The sequence below is a fragment of the Notechis scutatus genome, chromosome 3 (assembly GCF_049901735.1).
Source record: "Notechis scutatus isolate UNSWTSFEM ecotype Mainland chromosome 3, rNotScu1.2, whole genome shotgun sequence".
In the NCBI taxonomy this organism is placed as follows: Eukaryota; Metazoa; Chordata; class Lepidosauria; order Squamata; family Elapidae; genus Notechis; species Notechis scutatus.
Window position 1 is genome coordinate 131,213,289 of NC_142011.1, and position 22,732 is coordinate 131,236,020.

Below are 22,732 nucleotides of genomic sequence, written 5' to 3' on the forward strand. Positions count from 1 at the left end.
TACAATAAATGTTTGGGGGTTGCTGACCAATCTGAAACTTCATAAAGGAATCAATGAGCTGAAGAGTTTAGGGACTTTTGTTTTATTCTGTAGCCAAAAAATGGCAGTCTGTGGCCTTTATATCACTTTTCTGTAAGTCTGGATCCCCCTGTGTATAACTACTGAAAACTGATGGCAGAAACTCTTGCCATCCTGAAAACATTAATGAAAGTACTTTAGATGTTAGATAGATAGATAGATAGATAGATAGATAGATAGATAGATAGATAGATAGATAGATAGATAGATAGATAGATAGACAGACAGATAATTTGGTTGTTTTATTTTGAAAATACATAATAAAGCAAACAAGTATCTCAAAACTTTTCATTTACCAAGGAGATATGTCTTAAAGCTCCATCCACACTGTGGCTCTCAACTTCTCCTTAATGGTAAAGCAAGTGTGGCTCAGGTCCACCAATGTTGTCTTCCCTTGATTTAGTAGCTGAAACCAGATATCCCATGTATTCTTGCTATTCACTGTTCAGTTCATCCTTTTAAACCTCTTCATTCTGACTATCAGAAAGATTTTTTGTCCATGCTTTTTTTTAACACTGAATAAGTAATCTCTTGGCCAGAAAAACCTGTACAACAAAGATCCTTTTTAAATATCTTTTTTATTTCTTTCGTTATCATTCTCTTATTTGTTCCTTTCCTTTTCTGTAATTTTACTCCTTCCTGGAGTTGTTTTGGCAAGAACTGGTACATTCCAACAGCTCTTTGACTCTGTCTAACTGAATTTTGCTCTAACTGATGAAGTTGCTTGGATGAGCAAAGTTTGGTCCAATTGCCATGATTCAATCTTAACACACTTTTGGCTTGGGTGATTGAGTCTTCATTGACATAGCCTTGTCCAGGGATATTTAAAAAACCTGCAAGATGATATGAATGGCACCACAATCCTTTTCACATATATACCTGTTCTTATTGCTGCTTTTAGCCCATGTCTTTCTTTTTCAATGCCACCTTTTGTACACTTTCCTCACTCCTTTCAAACCCTTCCTAGTTTCCTTTCATATTCTCACATTCCTTCTCATATTAATTTGACTTCCAGGATTATTGGGGATCCCAGATAACAAGTTAAACACCACCAAAATTAACCCCCAGCTAACACTATTTTGCTTTTGACTTTTTTTTTATTGCAAATTTCTTTTGTACTTTGATAATGCCAATTTTTATCATTACATTAATTAGAAACTATTAATTGTTGTTCTCTATCTGCAATTATTTGATTCCCCTTGGTTATATAAATTGTATATGTCTTTAGATATTGCTATATATCTAGTAACCATATTTCAGAAGATGTTTTGGTCCTGTAGCATAGGGATAGAATCAAGATCACATGAAGAGTTAGTATTACTATATGATGCCTTGGTAAGACCACACTTGGAATACTGTATCCAGTTTTGGTTGTCATGATGTACAAAATATGTTTAAACTCTAGAAAGAGTACAGAGAAGACCAACAAAGATAGTTAGGGGATTGGAGGCTAAAACTTATGAAGAACAGTTGCAGGGATTGGTTATATCTAGTTTAATTAAAAGAAGGACTAGGGAGTGAATACAACTGTTCCAATATTTGAGGGACTGCCACAAAAAAGAGGGCATTGAACTATTATGTAAAAGTCAATACTTACCCACTTTGAGGCAAAGAAATAAAGTTAGGTGCTGACAATATTAAAGAACTGGAAAAAAAAGATGAAACACTTTTTGGATATATAGATCAAAATAGCACACTTTGAGCTACAAGCAAATATTTTTAGGTCAGGGCTGTCAAACTTCCAGCTCATGGGCAACATGCGTATCATGCTGTCCATGCCCATGCCCCATTTACTGAAGGGGAAAAAAAAGTCCTGATACATCACATGACACTGCTGTGACAATGTGAGTTTGACACCCCTGCTTTAGATGATATTTGTCTTAACCAAATCAGGCAACATGGTGCCTCCAGATATTTTGAATTCTCATAATCTCTCCCAGTGATCCTATGCTGGCTGTGGTTGATGGGAGATGATGATGAAATGTAAAGCAGCTTGATGAAATCCAAAGTTTGATCCTGTTCTAAACTTTTCACATAGGGTTTGTACTGAAGCAAGTTGGTGCAATTGTTCAAAATCCATTTATGTTACCAAAATAAAACATGGACACTGGATTATAACTTTGACTTTTAACTCAGGTCAGAAAGGCTTTGAGACCCTAAGTAAATAGTGAGCATGTCTTATTTTGACTTTGATACAACCATGATGGATTAAAACAATTACTGAAGATATTTGTGCTCAAAAAAATACTCTGGGCTATAGCCTAACAAAAATATTTGTTTAAAGGAAGTACTGTTTAATTTTGTCTCTTCAGAAAGTTATTCTGCTAACAGAGGCTTGCTGTACACAAAGGCATAAACATTTTTCCCACTTCCAAAGTAAATGATCAAGCTTTATTACAAGACTGTTGACACAAGGGTTGGCAAACCTTCTATCTCTAAGTCTTAAAACTATATATTTAGTTTTGTTAAATATTCTTAGATGGAATTACTTAATGTACTTGGGAGAGTCAGAAAAAGATCCTTTGGCCAAATTCACACTGTTCGTATTGGTTAACTAATCAGAAGTCCACAGCTTAGTTTTCAAGCCAGATAATCACCTGATTCTTAACCTCTTATGTTATTGTGCCTTATCCAATCACAACAATTTCTCAGATGACAATTCTCTCCTCAAGAGATAGAAAATAGTCTCATGTTGCACATGGCATCTAATGTGTTGATGCTCTCCCTAAAACTCCTATGTTTCTCTCAAGCCACACTGATCTATTCACAATGGCAAACTATTTTCTTGAATACAACCAAGAAAACTACAGACAGTGATGGAGTTGCCAAGAGTTGAGTTTAATCAAATGTCTCTTTAGTTTTTCCAAGGCCAGATAACATAGTTGCCTCCAACATTTTTGGTTGACTACTTTGCACTGAATAGGTGTTGAAGGGAGAAGCCTGTGCTGAACAGGTTTATGGTATTCTTCTGGGGAAAACAAAACCAAACCAAGAAACCCTATACAAATATAGCAGAAGATATTGTAGACCCCATCCAGGTATTCATATATCAAGGCCTGAAACTGAAAACTAGAAAACAAATGCACCCACTCCCTCTTGTCTGATGATTTCCCTCTTCCCTGATGATTTCATTTTCAGCTAGGAGCATTGAACTAATGCTGTATTTGAACAAATTACTACCATTGTGTAACCTACAGCCCTGCTTTATTAAAATGTCACACTAGAGATTTTTGGGAGAGGATGCACTGACTTTAAATTGTGAAGCAGAACTCAATGTGGTGCTTGTGTTTTCTTTTTCTCATCCCTGAAGCCCCCTCTATGCCATGCTTGCTGTTAGTAGACAAGATTCTCTTGCCACGTTGAGGTGAAGGATACATGAAAACACTAGTGTGAAACATTAAAATACACCTATCACAGTTAAAATAACTCTCAACCTCCACTCCTCAAAACAGTCTTATCCGCATGAACTTATATGTAGTGATTCTCTTTTTGACTCCCAGTCTTCACCTTCCTAGGATTAAGTGAAGTCCTTGGCCACCACAACTTTTCCTATTTTGTTCCAGAATAATCACATAAAATCAAGGAAATTTCTCTGGATCAATTCGCTGCAGAAATAGCAAGAAGACAGGAAACTCCCTTCATAGGATGGCTTGGTTTGAATTATTTTCTTAAGGTCTGTAAAGGGCACCATATATAAGCAAGTACGGAGTAGCATGGAAGGGATTTTATTTCTCAGTTGCACTCACAAAGCCATGTAAAGACACATTCTACTACCAAGCATCTTGATAGCCGTAATGCAAAGTTTAGCTAATATAAAGGCTTCCCAGAATAGGGAAGGATAATGTTACAGGAGGAGAAAATTAGAAAAGCCCATTTTATGAAAAGGGTTGGGGAAATGTTTCTCTTCCAGCATTTGCAAGTTTGGTTTAAAATCAGTTAAGTGAAAAGCCATGGGAGGAGGAAGCACTCTTATCTCTTAAACAGGGAAAGAACAATGTTTCAACATTTCATTTCTCTCTGACATCTTCATTTATAAAATTCCATGAATTTAATGAAGTGGACTATAAACTATGAAAGTTTGTGTCAAAATAAGTGTATTAGTCTTCACAGTGTCCTAGGTCTTTTTGCTGCAAAAAGGCTCTCTTTTTGAACATCAGAATATTTGCTGTGTTTCCATGGCAAGCTAACACCAGAAAACTCAGTTAAAAAGCATGCCCAACATGTCATTTTACCTCCTGCTGTGTGCTGTATTTTAATCAAGGTCTATAGCTTAGCTCATGTTGCATATAGGCTAATGGCTGCATATGCACACACCAGATATGTCTGTAAGCAGTATAACTCAAAGTCTGACCAATAATTTATAGGATAATCTTATATAAATATCCAAAGTAAATATGTTCTATTGCATTTCATGACTAACTGCACAGGAAAATGTGCCAGAGCCATGTCTGTAGATTAATCAAGGAGACAATCAACTTAGAACTAAGGAGAAATTTCCTTACAAGTTAGAACAATTAATCACTTGCCTCCAGCACTGGAGATTTTTAAGAGCAGAGTGGGCAACCACTTGGCTGAAATGGTGGAGGATTTCCTGCTTGAGGAGAAGGTTGGACTTAGAAACACCCCCCCCCCCCCCAATGTCCCTTCCAACTCTGTTATAACTTTGTTAAGTAGGGTTGCACTGTTAATAAAATCTTAAGTGCATTCATAACAATTCATTGTTTGAAACCTTTAAAATGTCCAACAGTCCCACATAATGTGTGCATAAAGCCTCACTATGCTTACATGTTCAGTGAGCTTTACTTAACCTTGTAGTATGTTATTTCCTTTTACAGAATAATCAGGGAACATAATCGTTATAAAACTGGTTTATTTCTTAAAAATAAATACAAAAATATAAATATAAAACATTGGCAGATAGAATCTGATGAAATGAAGTTGCACAAAATTTTTCTTTTTAAACCAGCTGCATATCACATTAACACCACGTGTACATTTTCAGGGGTCATTTTTTTTTTAATGTACAGAATAGGGGCAACTGTTTTCTTCCTACTTCTTTTGGGTTATGATCCAAAAGGAAATGCGCAGACACTCTGTGCATACCATTTCAATATTTTTTCCCAGTTCATTTTTCGGAAGCTGCACAAGCAGAAAACCCCCGATTATAACTGTTGTTCTTAAACAATGAAATCTGAACGTATCTATAAAAAACTTTCAGGGTATACAACACTAAATTATTTTCCAGAGGAGCTTTTTTCTCCCAAAAAACAAAAACAAAAGTCTAGTTTGTTCATTATGTGTGTAGTTTTGGGAGAGAGCATACTCTCTGAATGAAAATGCTTAATACGGTTTATGGGGGTCTTCTGTGCATAGTTTCTGAAAAAGAAACACATTTCCAAGGAAAATGTGGGTATGCATGTGGAATGTGCATGCATGATCTTTTTGTAGATCGCAGTCTGGGTCTTTTTCAAAGTCATCCTTGCAAGTGAGGAACATGGACTTAACAGAAGCAACTCTCATATGACTGTTTGAGAGATTATATACCTGCTCAAACAGTGCATCCCTTTATTTAATAAAATGGATGACACCAAATTTCAATTGCTTTGGCTTTCAGAATGGGGTGAAATAAAATGCTGACTATATTCCATGTGACATTTCACAAAAAAGAATAAAGAACATTAATGAGCAATTCAAAAACCAAAAATGAAGAAAAAAGAAGAAGAAAAAGAAACATTGTGCTGAGTGGTAGGAGAATGCTCCTGAACATCAAATATTGTCACGTGGAAAAGGTATCTATAAAGTTACTTCCTCTCAATTGAACTATATATCCTACCGTAGGTTAGGAAGTGTCTTTATCACTTTCGCCTCCACCATACATCTCAGCAAGCTTATTAAATCGAGGGCCCCATTCCTTGAGGTAATCATAGTTTTGGTCTCCCTCAGTGGTGCCAGACTCTAAAGAACTCAAGGATTCAGCTATAGAATCATTTCCTTCATAGGCATAAGTTGCTAGGGAGTCATAAGGTGGAGCAGAGGGGTCATGATCATGCTCCTTCAACCTTTGGTTAATGAAATCACGAACATCTGTGTCATCTGGAGCAGAAGGAGTCCTCCGTGGTATAAATAATGTTTCTGGGATAATATCTCGACGGAGTTTCTTATCTTCAATAGCTGCAGGATTTCTCAAAGTGCCTATATCAAAAGCCTGGGTATCTTCCTCTCCACCCCCTTCATCATTATAACTCACAATATTGTCTCTGATGTCTTCTTTAGAAAGGATCAGAGGCTCTTTCTTGCGCTGCCTCTTTAGAGCAGCAAACAACACCACTATAACTTGGAAGAAAGGAAAACATGAATTAACTAAAAATCACATTTCGTTATAGACACAAGTATACAACTTAGTTTATCATCATCATCATCATCATCATCATCATCATCATCATCATCATCATCATCATCATCTGGCATTGTTACATTAGCCAGGAGACTACAATGCAATTGTAGAGTAGTAGTTTGGCTGTCTGTTTACCAGCTCTATCAGATACATGTTTGTGCACTTCTCATGGTGCACCATAAGAGAAAGAAGAACCAGAACATGAGCAGCTATTCTGCAGCAGCATCCAAGGATCTCCCTACCTCCCCTGCTTGCAAAGAGGTGTTGCAACTAGAAAGATTCAAAGCTGGGCAGGAATCTGACTGCCTGCACAAAGCACCAGTTTGTCTTCTGACCGAAGTGGTAGCTATATCTACTTGCATAGAACATGCTTTCAAACTACTAGGTGGGCAGAAGCTGAGGCAAGTGATGGTGCTCACCCTGTTCCACAGTGCTAAAACTCGAACTGCTGAAACAGAGACCATCTCTAGCATCATTAAGCCACTGAACCTTCACTTCTTTACAATTTGGTTATTAGGTGCATTGTTATTTTATTAACTTTGTACATGACATCAATTGTGGCCTGTTTGCCTATGGTCTCTCTATCCGAAATGTTTAATATAAGACTGTTTTGCTATATTCTTTTTGGATAAATCTAATTATTCTGATTCTTGACTTGTGGAATGAACCGAGGAAGAAATGTAAAAATCTCTGCTGAAGCAGACCAACATTTCTGCTTTGCTTTAGTGTTTTGTTGATAATTTGGGGAGTTGTAATTCCAATATAACTAGAGGGCATTAGATTGAGGAGGCTGCTATAGAAACACAGAAAAAGAATAGGAAGTTAATTGTCAACTTCTATCCTTGTTTCAAGCAATAATTATATATTCTTGCACCTGAACGTGGAACGACGGATTCATGGTCAAGCAGCTGCTGATTAATCTATCAACCATCAGCTAAACGAATCTTGTTTTTGAAAAAAAACAACATAAAAGAAATCAATTATGTACAAATTGAAAACTGAATACCCCTTCCCATTTTTTCTTGTTTTTAAGCTACTATAAATATACCATAGCGAAAAAAAGGGACAAACATTTCATTAAGAGCTGCAGTTTTCTCCCTCCCTTTTGTATACTTATCAAGCCCTGTATTATTTGTTTCTATCCTATACTACTGCAGGCACTCTACGGGAATATTAAAAGAAGCCACCCAGAAATTCTTATTTTAAAGTACAATAGAACACAGTACTAATGCTTTCTTGTTTTACAAAACATATGGTGTCAAGCTTTTGATCAGATTTGATCTGTTTTCCTATACAATTTTGTTCAGATTTGAAGGGTGAAGAAAAAGCTGTTTCTTTTGAGGAAAGAATTACTAAGAAAACTATGTATTTGCAGTCAATATAATCAATATACATCTAATGGATTTTCAATGATAGATAGATAGATAGATAGATAGATAGATAGATAGATAGATAGATAGATAGATAGATAGATAGATAGATAGACAGACAGACACATATATGTATATTTATATGTATATATGTATATGTTTGGACTGAAATTCCAAGGCCACAGTGGTGATAGAAATATACACACTTTGAGTTACTGTGATAATATAACTAGGGATGTGCAAAATGACTTGAGTGTTCTCTATTTTAGCAATTTTGACAATTTTGTTTTGAGTGTTTTCTTCAAAGTATGAAAGAAGATTGTTAAGACTATCTTTCTAGCAAAAGGGAGCATCGTTTTTTGAGTTTTCTACTTGGGTCATATAAATGTTTGTTTTAGCCCAGGTTGGATAATCTGGAACTGAATGTTGGAATAATGCAGTAGGCATATAAGCAACAGATGGCATATTGAGAACTAGTCTGGATCTGTTTGTTGCTAGTGGGACACCTGGAGAGGAAAATCTGGATTGCAACAAAGCACTTATTACGGGATTCTGTGACTCCCTGGATTGCTACTACTGCTGCTTGTCCTAAAACTGGTGGATATATGACTGTCTGCTTTTGAAATACTCTATTTCCCACATTCTCATAGCAGTTAAGCTGTGTTATTTCTTCTGTCCAGCTTTACACTGTTTTAAAAAAAGAGTGTCAGAGAAAAGAGTGGTCATGTCTTTGATTTTAACCTGGACTTTTTTTTCTGGGTATGTGTTTCAAAGGACGTTCCCTGCTTGATCCCTACAAATCACACCTGTCTATCATTTGGGAGACACAATTTCTTTAATTAGGTTTAATGTGTATTGGTGATAAATATACCACAAGCTTAATCTTGAAAACCCATGCTATGCTTCCTGTTATTTGTTAGAAAAAATATGGTCCAGCTGGATGAATGCAGTAAACATCTTTTGGTCTCTAGGATGCTTAAAGATCTTATTAGGCATCCAAACAAGTATCTTTTCCACTGTGGCAACAATCTGTAGCCTAGAGATAAGGTTCCTGGTCTTAAACAGAGCAAGATGCCATTACAATGAAGCAGCCATGAAGAAATAAACAGCAGGTTACATCAAAGCAATCACGTTCACACTAACTGTTATGAAAATTATGGCTTTGGACAAGCAGGTCTTCAATTTCAAGGCTGTGATACTATTAGCTAGTTAGGATTAGGACAATTTTTGGCTACTTTCAGCAGCTAGTTGGTACTATATTTCTGTCATTCTGGAAGAAATATTGCTATATCTGTGACCATCAGGTACCAACCCATACATCCACTTCATTTAAGATATTTGGATATGTAAAGGTGGAGTTTACATATTTTACTTTTTTGTCATTGTGCACTAAGAGGAATGGGGGATCAAAGATGCTACCTTTTATGCTGAATACAGCTCACTGGAACACAAGGCAACTGTGACATTAAGTGCACTGCTGTAATGGGCAGAAGGAATAACATTCAGAGGAGAGGAAGTTAGGGGCCATCCAGAAGGGAAGGCTAGGTGGACATGCTACCTGCAGTAGTACCAGCAGACCGGTCTACATTCTGGCATGAGATGGTAATCTCCAACATATTTGGGACTGTGCATATTCTAAACTTCCCATCAGAATAACAGAGTTGGAAGTGACCTTGGAGGTCTTGTAGTCTCCTGCTCCTCTGGTGTTGATTGAAAGGGGATTAGTTTGACCTGTTATTCAAGAGTTTTCTTTAATCTTTCCTGCAATTTTGATGACAAATGGCAGCCATTATATATGGCTATGCCAGTTACTTTTGGTAAGCTGTAAAAGGGAACATATCAAAGGGCTCATACCAATTTTTACAATATTTCCTATGGAAAGAACATTGTAAATGTTTCAAGTTTTGTTTTAATGAAAGGCAAAACACTCAAGCTGTTTATAATTTTGTTATGTTCCATAACAATGCAGCCAACTCAATATTGTTCCAAGGAAACATTTTGAATGCTCTGTCTTCAAATCTAATATCTTCCCATTTGGGGCATACCTGGTAGCAATATTTCATGCTTTCTCTGTGGTTTGTAATGGGTTTCAATGCAGTATTTTACAAATTGAACTAGGCTTACATGGTCTGCCTCTGTATGACTTGTTATCCAACTCCTTTATAATCCAAGGTTGACTCTCAAATTATAGAAGCTACAAAGAGCTTAATTTCTGACTGGTTGCAAGGAGGGTCAAAAATGCTATCTTTGCAAGGGTTGCACCCAATGCAGCTTGGTAGTATCTAGCATTTGGTAGTATTGCATTTAGCATGTGACTATTCCCTCAAAACTTACCCAAGAGTATGATGATACAGAGCAGAATGGCAATGAGTGCGCCTGTACTAAGGCCCGCTGGGAGGAGCAAAGCTTCAGCATTGCAGGACTGCATGTTTCCCTGACTGTCACAAGCACACACCCGGATTGTGAGTGTGCCTGTGCTACTCTGGATAGGGTAGTCATTATCTGATATCACCACCGGAAGGAGGTATGTGCTTTTTTCATGTCGGCTAAAGCCATTCCTTCTTGTCAAAATCCGGGCTGTGTTATCTGAAGCAGGAAGTCACATACAAGACATACATTACAATTAATCCCACCAAGGAATGTAATCCATATACTATAGAGAGTTTGATCCTAGGAAGCAATTTATACAGGTACCTTTTGATTCACAGCCACACTTACACAGCTTCACTGCCCTTTTTCACACATTGAAACCAATGTTAGTAGCAAATTTATTTATTTTTTCTTTTTTTAAAATTGTTTTTATTATGTTTTTCAAAAATACAAATCTCACTCATATTCGTAAGAACATTTTGGCATTGACAAATACATATATCCTATATACATTATTATATGTATGTATGTATGTATGTATGTGTGTGTGTGTGTATGTATATATATATATATATATATATATGTTTTCTGAGGTTCTCATATTTTATGTGGATCTTTGTTATTGGTTCTCATTCAAAGTATCTAGCATCCTCGCCAAACGTTGCCTAGATACTTTGAATCTTACGCGAGAAACCCTAACAAAGATCCATATATATATATATATATATATATATATATATATATATATATATATATATATATATATATATATATATATATATATATATATATATTATAGGTCTCTGGCTTTATTTACCTTAATCCTTCTTTTTAATCTTTGTATCTGTTTTTAACCACTCATACCATTTATCCCATATTGCATAATATTCGGAATCCTCCTTGCCTTTCATTTCCAATGTGAGCTTATTCATTTTGGCGCATTCCGGTACTTTTTGTATGACTAAATCTTTTGAGGGGATATTAGCTCCTTTCTATAATTATGCAAAAGCTATTCTGGATGCTATTGTTTTCTTAATATGGCACTAAGTAATAATGCTACCTCTCCCCTTCAAAGGTATTCTTTCCCCTCCTTTTCACTGAATGTATATGCTTGGCTTCTCAGTGATAAATTTGCAACTTTTGTTTGAGAATTAAGTTATAAGGTAATGTGGTAGAAGGCAGCACACTAGAAAGCAAAATGCCTCTTTAATTGAACTCTCAGAGTCTATAGTGCAATTTCCTGGACCATTGCAGGCAGCGGTGGGATTCAAATTTTTTAACAACTGGGTCTGTGGGCATGGCTTAGTTGGTGGGTGTGCTTTGGTGGTCATGTGACTGGGTGGACATGGCTTGATGGTCATGTTATTGGCTGGGCGTGGCCAACTCAATATCACTCACATCGAGGCATGCATCACCTCGCCTGGCCTTTCATGACTGTGGGGATGCTGCAACAGTCGTAAGTGTGAAAAATGGTCATAAGTCACTTTTTTCAGTGCCATTGTAACTTTGAATGGTCACTCCACACAAGCAAAGTACCAGCAAAGGAGGGAAAAATAACTCCAGAGAAGTTCCTGAGACAGGAAGTCTAGTCCTCCCAAAAATGAAATAAGGGTTAACAGAGAGGCAGTCTCTGTAAGGAACACCAGAATGTTTCCTTCCTGCCTTCCTTACAGGATTAGGCCAGTAATTTATTCTAACAACCGGTTCTCTGAACTGCTAAGAATGTTAACAACCATTTCTAGTGAATAGGTGCGAACTGGTAGAATCCCATCCCTGATTGCAGGTAAGCTAGATCTCTAGTTTCTTAAAAATTTGCAATGTAACAGCCATACCAGATCCTGGTCTGAAATACATATTTAAAACCATCAATTGTCATATACTGATTAAGTAGAACTTATTTGTATAAAACCTTTTGAATCTGGGGCCCTCTACAAGGAAAGCAGTTATATTCTATTATTTTTTCCCTACAGTTCTAATTAATCTAAGTAGCTTGTTTCTACAAAAGAAACATTCATTTCATTTCCAAAGTTATATTTAATTTTGAAGAAAAAGTCAAATAATTATATCATTTTAACATCAATATACAAAATTGTAATTACTATTGGTAGAATATCCACTTTTTTTCTCTTGGCTATATCCAATCAAGGACCTAAATGATAACATATTAAGAATTTATTATCTAAATATTGCTGTATTGAAATAACATATTGTACCAAACTGAGAAGATGCACAACAAATTGGTCATTAAACTAGATTTAATAATATGTCGAAGATATTCTATCTTAATACCTTTACTCATTTAATTTCCATGTTGTATATTATTTTCTGATTATATTATGAAGACTGTATTGTATTTCATCATATGTTCTTTTTTTTATTTCACCAATGATTTTTTTTTAAAAAAAATCTATTCCAATTCCCTGAATCAGAGAACATTTATCTGCTAAGTACAATAAAAGGAAACACTGTAGAAATGAGTATGAGAATTAATCATCCCTGTTGTGTACGCATTATACCTTCATTGTCTTGGACGGTGAAATTTGGATTAACAGCAGCTAAGCTGAAAAAAAACTTTTGTCCTCCAAGGGGATCATCTTTATCAACAGCACTAATGGTCTGTATTAGCTGCAGGGAAGAATAAAGAAAAAGGAAGTGCAGTTTGCAACATACATGACTGATTGTTTTAAAAATAATAAAAAAAAAAGAATTACAAAAGATATTAATAAGATATCTTTTATTTTATTATTAATTTAATAATTTTATTGAAACAATTTAATAATTTTATTGAAACAATTTAATAATTTTATTGAAACAATTTAATAATTTTATTGAAACAATTTAATAATTTTGTTGAAATAATTTAATAAAATAAAAATGTGTTGGTATAATGGCACGCAATGTCTTCACAGAATATAACAAAATCAGTTATATATTAGGCACATTGGCTGATTTTCTTAAGCTGGGATAGGCAACAGGAGACTTGACTTTCCACAGTTTTCAGCTGGGCTTCTAATCCTTAAAGCAACCAATCTCAGTATTAAGCCCTTTGGTGCACAAGTCTAAATCCAAATGGAGAGAAAAGCATACCATGCTTTAATTTCTCCCTTCCCCTTAGAACACATATAGATGAACGGGAAGAAGCAAAGTAGTTTTGTGTAATACAGGATGATTGTTGCTTTTTAGTCATTCATGTCTATATTTTTTCAAGATTTCCACCTCTTGTTTAATTATCTGTTTCATACAAAAACTTAATGATGATTTTACACTGTAATGTTAATTTAGTGTAATATAGTTTAATTCCATCCATCCATCCATCCACCCATCCATTTCCTCCTTCTCTTTTGTTTGAACAATGAAATAACTTTATGCAGATCTCAACAAATATAAATTTTACGCTTTGGTTCCTTGTTGCCAAGCAAGTTACTTAAGAAATCCGGAGATACACAGAATATCATGGCTACCAAATATTCTACTGGTGGCCCAATTTGATATTACTGTGAACTAGGTTCCTTAATATTTTTGGGTGGTGACACCTTGGATAAATTGCAAAATGGTTGCAGTAGTGGTATTGACAATCACATATATGTACACCTGGTACAACAATGCTAGTGGGCACAACTATGTTTGCTCGCATTATATTGAGACACCCAACATTAAACTATTGCATAACATTACAAACCTCTGATTCCACATCAATCCTTTAATAAGCCTGCACATAAAACATGATAATTTTCTGGTTTCATCAAACCATACCAGCAAAACTGAGATATTTGGGTTACAGTTCCTGTTTTAATTTTAGGCTGTCACAATACAAAACACAGGCATCAGAGGCATGAAAGAAGAAAAGGGAAACAGTGTGAAAACAGTCAAGTTCATCTTGTTTGTCAATCCTATTCCAATAAAATATGAGAGTAGCAGAGCTGGAAGGTATCTTTAAAGTCTCCTAATCCAATTCCCTGCTCAAGCAGGAGATTCTGCACCATTTCAGACCAATGGCTGTCCAATCACTTCTTTAAAAACTCTAGGGATGGAGCACATACTGCCCTTCAAGGCAAACTGTTGCATTGACTAATTGTTCTGGCAGGAAACTTTAACTCATAATCTATTTCTTTGGGTCACAAGGTATAATTCCAAAGCCCAGCTATTTCTCATGCCTGGGTTACCTCTGTGCAAGACAAAGGTACATAGAAAAGGCAATAGGTGAGAAATCAATATGCAAGGGAGTTACTTATGCCTACTAATGTACTTGCACTTGGATTTGTTTTTATTGCTGTTCTTGCACTGAGGTATATTTTATTGCCTTTTGCTTATTCTGAAAGATGTATAAAATGTGTTTCTATTTCTATATTTTCTATTTTTGCACAGCAAAATCCAGGTGGTTTGCAATGCTTTGAAAACCATGAACATTCAGAGATTAAAAATCTTTTTTAAAGAAAAAACATGATTTCTTCTATTAATTTGTAATATACCATTAGCATTTAAATGGAAATGCTGCCTTTTGCATTTCTCTCTCAATATTTGAGCAGCAAGTCTTTCAAAGAAATTGGGCTGTGAGTGATTGCTCTTTTTTCCCCTTTAAAAAAAAATCTCTGTCTCTCTATATTTCCATTCAATTTGCTGCACATATCCATGAGTTTTTGATATTCTCTGTCAACTTTCTCTGAGGAGTTAAATGTACTGGTTTTTATATTACTCAGTAAGGCAAAAGGTATGTTTTTCTCTGTTTAATAAAACACAATCTTATTGCAGGTTAAAACAGGCAAAAATCATGGAAAAAGACTATAAAATTAGTTTAACACACCACTGCATTTATTTCATCAATCAAGTAACAAATTTGTCTATATAAGATGGTAAATTATTTGTTTAATATAACTCTGGGTACCATATACAAAAAAAAAAAAAATCTGATTTCTTTACTTTGACTAGCTGCAGTAGCTTCACAATGTGTTCTTTTTATAATGTTCCAGGTAATTCAAGGGAGACATTCTCTGGAAATATCCCTAATGTCTACATTGATACAATGTCTACTTTTAAAAAAAAACCTGCCAAAACCTACCCCTTGACCTTTTCTTCTCCACTTTCCTGAGCCAAGAATTGCTGAGCAACAATCACATTCAATTGTGCTTCTTAATTTTATGAAAGCAGAGAAGAATAATGAAATAACAGAGCTGGAAGGGACCTTGCATGTCTTCTAGTCTAATCTCCTCCTCAACCAGGAGACCCTATATCATTCCAGAAAAGTGGCTGTCTAGTCTCTTCTTAAAAACTTCCAGTGATGGAGTACCTACAACTTCTGAAGGAAAGCTGTTCCACTAGTTAATTGTTATGGTCACTGTTAGGACATTTCTCCTTAGTTATAGGTTGCTTTTCTCCTTGGTTAGTTTCCATCCATCCATCCATTATTATTTTTTTGCCTTTTGGTGCTTTGGAAAATAAGCTGACCCCTCTTCTTTGTGGCAGCCTTTCAAATATTGGAACACTGCTATTGTGTCACCCCTAATCTTTCTTTTCACTAGATTAGACATGCCTATCTCCTGAAACTGTTCTTCATATGTTTTAGCCTCCAGTCCCCTAACAATTATCAATATCAACAGCACTTCCATAAGCCAGATTCCCAATTCTTATAGTAAAGCTCGACTAGTAAGTACTCATGGTCTGATTTGGAGGATGGAGAGGGCACCCCAAATCTGCTCCCTTAATGAGCCCAGCTTTTGATTCCTATTTTTTTCTACAAAAATAACATGAAAGTAGGATGGTGATTATTTGGTTTCTTCTTTCCTCTTGTCATTTGTTCACTCAGAATCAAGTTGCTTTGTTCTCATAACTTCTCTCACACATTGGAATTAAGGGAAAGGGACAGTTTTCACCCTTAAAACAACTGGTTTTCCCTTGTCTCAAAAGGAAATTTCTGACAGGATTTTGAGTTTCACTGGGCCTTAATGCTCAGTGCTTTGCTTATCTCAATTATATCAAAACTATCCTTTATTGGTGTTTTGGACATCCTTCTGTGGGCAAAGGAAACCATATGTTCTCTCTCTCTCTCTCTCTCTCTTTTTTGAAACTAACAACTTTTTATTCTTTCGTGACATTTGTCAACAGCAAGCTGACTGAGATAAAAATAGCATTTGCAGAAGGAAATGCTGTCAGTGATGTTTTTATCCATATCAACTGAAAGACTGAGCTGTGTAATGAAAGAAAATCATACACACATGCACAAATGCTCACACACAAACAAACTGATTACAAGAAATAGTTTATAGCATACTTTTCTTCCACAAAGATACCATACAAAATTATTTTATTTATGGGAGAAAAGAACAAAACAAAAAGGAGTTGAGGGGGAAAAAGTTTGAAGAACATAAAGTATTTGGTGAAGGTACAAAAAGGTAGTGTTGGCATTACTTAGAAAGCACATCTGTACCAAACTGGATTCTGATTTATTGATAGCCATTTTTCCATTTTCATGTTGCATTTCCAAATTATTGTTAGATGAAATCTTTTATTTTTTCCTGTTCCTAAAACAATACTAGAAAGTTTAATGCATGTGTATAATTGACTTACTTGTCCTGCTCTTGCATTTTCACACACAAAAGTGTCATAGAATACAGCAAATTGTGGTGCATTGTCATTCACATCCAATATTCGTACGTACACAGTAACACGGGTCATCTCTTTGGGATTGTCTGTCAAAGAAGGGGAAATAGGCAATTTTGTTTAAAAATTGATTTGCAGTCCTGAACCAGGATATCCACAAATATAATGCATTTTACTTTAAAGATTTCTTTAAAGGATAAACACATTTTCAGTCGGAAGGCATTTCTGATAATCTCTTTGCACTCAGTTTGTGTTCTGTTATGGACAGACGGCACCAAGCTTATTGCTTATTTTCTATGCCCTTTCAAATAAATAACAAATGTAAAATAGTGGTGGACAACAGTTTAATCACCAGAGATCACTTTTTTTTCAACTTTGATGGCCAAAGTGGTATCAATCTCAAATGAATGGATAGGGCTCAAATCTACTATCTTCAAGTTTCTGGAAGTTTCAAACAGAGCAAGAAGCATCTTAGTCCCCCTATTTTGGGTCAAGCAAAGAAGCATCACACATTAGAAAGAAACAGTTTATTTTGAGACTTGGAAAGATGGGAAGAAGCATAAAGAACAATTTCCTTCTTCCAGTTTCAAGGAAAACTATATTTCATAGTACAGATGTCTTAGAATGACATTATTATGAGTTATTCCAGGACATATCTAATTAGGATATTATTTTTAATTAGCTCCAATAAAGTACAGAGCAATTGGATAAGAACACAACTATATTCTTGTTTAATTTTCCTTTTCAGCCTATCCAAACTTGCTAGTTTCCAAATTCCTCTCTGCATCACCAATCAGCATAACCTTTGATATCACATATCAAAATAGCCTTAAATAGGGGGAAAATTACTAATGATTTCACACCCTGCAAAATAACCATTTTGATATTCTTGTTTAATTTTCCTTTTCAGCCTATCCAAACTTGCTAGTTTCCAAATTCCTCTCTGCATCACCAATCAGCATAACCTTTGATATCACATATCAAAATAGCCTTAAATACAGGAAAAATTACTAATGATTTCACACCCTGCAAAATAACCATTTTGCTAAAGAAACACTATATACTCAACAGCGTGGTGAAATTCTCCTTACTACTATGTATAGCGCTGAATAAAACCCCTTCCTAATATAAATTGCAGCCCTGCCATTGTGGGAATACAAATGGAGATGATTCAGAAGTTAACATTTCCAAAAGAAAAGAAAACTTATTTTCTAATAGCTTTTCTTGTTTTTGTATAATATCATAGCTACATGGCTATCTAGGGAAGTGTGTGTTGAATTCACAACTCACATATTTGAATTGTGCTGAATTAGGGAAGGCTAGACTATCACACCCTTTTTTTTTTTCTGGAGGACTACAAAATTGTACAGGTGACCCTCTACTTACAACAGTTCACATACTGACCATTTGAAGTTATAATGGCACTGAAAAAAGTGACTTATGACCATTTTTCACACGTATGTCCATGGTAGCATCCCCGTGGTCACATGATTTACATCTGGATGCTTGGCAACTGACTTAAATTTATCACGTTTACAATGTCTCCTTTTGTGATCTTCTGACAAGCAAAATCAAGGGGCAAGCCAGATTCATTTAACAACCGTGGTACTAATTTTAAAAAGTGTGGTGATTTACTTAACAACTGTGGCCAGAAAGGTTGTAAAACAGGGGAACAATTCACTTAGCACATGTTTTGCTTAGCAGTATAAATGTTGGGCTCAATTGTGCTTGTAAGTCGAGGTCTACCTCTATTGCATAGCTAAGATATATTTCACTAGACACAATAAATAAAATGCATACACCAATGATAATGAACTTACTGATTTCTGATGCTATTACACTAAGGTTGTGCCACACTGATATTTCTCGGTCAAGCATTTTAGAAGTATAGATTGATCCATTTCCTGAATGTATGTTGAAAATTCTATCAAGATCAGTGTGACGATCCAAAGCAAACCTAATGATTGGTAGAAAGAAAAAGAGCTTTATGTTGAGATGTACCTATATACCACATATCATCTTGTGACTGCAAGTTATTCTAATTGAGAGTAGTGACATAGTTGTCAGCAGCTTTTTTGAAGCATTAAAACCAGCAAGCGCTAGATAATGTGAGATGCAAATCTTGTATCATTTATATGAGTGGCAACAATGCATCCATGTTCAATATGCTTAAATCATGGCACAATGTTGACCATCTTGATGATTTCAACAACACCTGCCCCCATATGTTGCCTTCCTGTCAAATACTGAGATCTTAAGAAAGCAACAGTTCATGAAGTTGTTTAACTCAAGATGCAATAATTAGAACAGCGACAATATTACAGTTTCTGACAATAATCAAAGATAACTGGCATTTCTAGACTTAAACATATTTAGAACTGACAGTTAGGTCAATCAGACTGAATATGAAGATGTTTGTATCCAATCTAACATCCATAAAGTTTAAGCTGCAATGGTTGGAACTAGATGTGACAGCAAGGACACGTTTGCACCACACCAAAAATCTTCCTGATGTTATCATAATTAGTGGCATTCAATAGATGGTCACAATGCTATGGATTTTGCATTGCTCCATTTCATAGACAGTACGGTTAAGGCAACTGTGATGCTGGCAGATGGAGCAAAACTTAAAACTTGATTTTGTATGACCTGAAGTGCTATAGACCATGTGCCTTTTCTACTGAGAACTTTCTCTTTTATACATTTCTTTACTACACTTCCAGTAACACATAGAGAATATTCATATCAGCAATAGCATGCAGGCAGCCTTTTCAATGCCTCTTAAATGTGAAACATAAGGTAGCAATGAACTATATCAGCATAAAAGGTAATTTCTACATGGTTTGCTAATGTTGAAAAGATACATGGTGCTAACCTAAATATATATAATTATTGTTCCATAGAGCTTATATTTAATCTCTCCTTTTTATAAGAACAGTTTTGTTGCATCAAGTGCTGTTCTATTCCACTAAAAAGACAGTTTTGACAGGAAGCATAATAATCACTTATTGTAATTTAATTGCCAAATAGCAACTTTTGCTCCCCTCTGATAAATACAGTAATTTACCTTTATTAGTCATATTACCTCTGTTGGTTAAAAAAAATATAATAATTAGAAAGATCTAATTAAACCCTATGGTTCCTACTCTGAAACACACCTATTATCATTGCAAATTGCCTAAAATGCATAGGAGCTTTGCCTTTCAGTATGATCACTCTTTCTAGTTCATTCTTCACCTACAGTGTATTTTGTAAAAGTTTAAATCTTACAATAGTTCTAAGAATCTGCTCCAAGATTATACAGAAAAATGCACGGGAACTGACACTAGTATTTTCAGATATTTCCTGACAAAATAAATGTTTAAATCTCTGGCAGTTGTGAAGTATGCAGAAGTATCTAAACATATTGTTCTTAAACTATGTTGCTTATTTTTATTTAATCTCCCCTTTTTTGCAAAAGTTTTATTCAATTTTCACATATTAGGAAAAAAAAGCTTTTTTCAGTGAACAGTATGATTCCAGGTTAACACATTTCCATTACAAATTTGACTTTCATTTCCTATTCATCTTTCACATTTGATAACTTATCTTAATCTTACTTTATATATTTTCTTTAATTTTAATCATCAAACTTTTCCCATCTTATTTTATAATTTTTCCAATAGATTGCTTAATCTATTTCTTTAAGTCCTTCATACATCATATATATCTTCATATTCATTATATTTTATCTTCTTATTCTGTCAGGTCTGCAATTTACTCATCTATATTTAATTCATCATTACAAAAATTCACCCATTTCCAACATAAAAAAGGTAACAACAGCAAATGCAACACCCCTATTATTTCCAATTTCAAGGTCCCATCCCTGTGGTTAAACATATCACATAATTAATCCTGCCTAAGATTCCCATATTTTAATTTTGAATTAACACTTTAAAAAAAGGAAAAAAAGACACAATAATAACTTTCTAATAGTTACTACATTATGTATATCTCTTTTAAACCTGGGTCTGCAAGTTCCCTTTCTCATTACCTAAAAATATATATCTAGATTAATAAAATTATAGATAAAAAAGACATAATTAATCCCATCATTTCATAAGAACTATAATAATAATGTTAAATATTAATATTTAACATTACTCCTGTTCTGTTTACCACAGCATATTAATTCATTTAATATTATTAATATCTTTATTCTAGTTACCTCTCTTAATTTCATAACATAAAAAAGCAAACAGTCACTAAAATAGTAAAACAATATCAGTCCCCACTTCCCATCTTAATACTCTATATACCACTGTTTTCTAGACAAATTTTATCTTTTCTTATGTTATTGCTTAATAATTCATTTAATACTATTAATATCTTTATTTTGGTTATCCCTCTTAATTTCATATAAAAAAAAACCAATCACAGCAATAACAAAATAATATCAGTCTGTTTCTCCCCTTTTGATAATCTAGATTCCACTATTTTCTAGACACATTTCTTATTGCAAAAATTCTCCTGGTTTCTATGCTGTCCTCTTTTTCACTGCTCCTCCTGCACAATCTTATTCCAGCTGACTCTTCCCCTTCAGGGTGGCCATTATAGACCACTGCTTCAGATGTCTTCAGGAGGGAATGCTTGCCAAGCCAGGGAGGGGATATGCGGCTCCCCTCTACCCTGCTGGCAGTCTCCCCTTCCTCCACCACCCATACGAGATGGCTTCTGCCCCAGATCTGGACGATCGGGGGTCTCCGATGAGGAAGCACAGACCAAAGCCATGGACAATCATGGTCAGTGATCCATTATCGGGGAAGTTCAATCAGAAGTTCCAATCTCCCTTTTTTCAATAGAAGATGTAACAAACTAAATGGACAGTTCTTTTTCCCATCTCCAATAATGGTTGTTTTGATCTTTAGATTATGAAAGGACATCCTCATGGGAATTTGGAACATTTATATGAAGGGCTTCCAAATTAACAAAAAATATTACATTAACATGGATTTATAAGTAGCATTTGACTTTGTATTTTTGGTTTAATGAAATGTGTTCATCCTCTGTCATAAGCTGCCATTGGAATGATACAAGCTCAGTCTTTTCCAGTTTTGTATGTAATGATTTGTCCAGCTTTTCTTTCATTTATCCATGTATTTCATTAACTGATGCTGAACTACTCTTTGTTATCCTACAACTATCCAAAATGTCTGGACAGTTGTTGACATTATGCAAGCAAAAAAAATCTTTAGAGAGTTTGAGTTCTGGCAGAGCCAATCAACTTTCATTACTAAGTCACAGATGTTGGATTATGTCAATGAAGGTTTGATTTAAAGGAACTCTATTTAAAGACTTTCATAAATATTTATATCATACTTCACCCTTGAAAATAATAGACAAGTCCATTAATTCTAAACCCTCTCTCTAGACAATTGATAAAATTCACTAATGTGATTATAATTACACACTTGACATAAATTAGGTCAATTATGTAAATTTGGGCATTCTGGTTTTATGGATACCTTTTCTCCAGAAATGATCAATTAAATTGAAGTTTTACTACACTGTCAGGTACGAGAGCAATAAAACTGTTGTATTAAATAATCTCATCAAACATACTTTGAAGAAATTTAAGACATGGAGCTGATGTGAAATTATTATGTAACTATTTATTGAGGATTTTATATTTAAATTTAATATTAGAGCTATGATATTTGAAATAATTGAAATAAATAATATTTTTTGTCTTTTTCATATTTCTGTATTAAAAAGTTATATTTAACTATTATATTATCAATTATATTTAAATATAGGATATTACTATATAAATAAAATATTTAGTATGAGATTTCAGACAGTGGTACTATTTGCTAACCATTTAGGAACTTTCATATTTGATATTGTCCAATTAAGGTGCAAATCAATTAAATCAATGAAACTG

The 22,732-nt window shown here is 34.7% G+C and overlaps 1 protein-coding gene across 2 annotated transcripts in view; it reads right to left on the reverse strand.

The window, feature by feature from the left end:
• Positions 1-4,931: 4,931 nt before the first annotated feature.
• The window catches only part of CDH10 (cadherin 10), a 153,594-nt gene continuing 135,793 nt past the window's right edge, over positions 4,932-22,732 (reverse strand). Inside the window, exons 8-12 of one of the 2 annotated variants that reach the window (XM_087961176.1) lie at positions 18,627-18,763; positions 16,774-16,895; positions 12,729-12,837; positions 10,177-10,428; positions 4,932-6,405 (exon numbers count right to left, since the gene is read on the reverse strand). In XM_087961176.1, the coding sequence (XP_087817302.1) occupies positions 5,918-6,405; positions 10,177-10,428; positions 12,729-12,837; positions 16,774-16,895; positions 18,627-18,763 (1,108 nt within the window). In that variant the 3' untranslated portion in view covers positions 4,932-5,917. Of the gene's footprint in view, positions 6,412-10,176; positions 10,429-12,728; positions 12,838-16,773; positions 16,896-18,626; positions 18,764-22,732 lie in introns of both variants that reach the window. The other variant, XM_026673412.2, reaches the window with a different exon arrangement.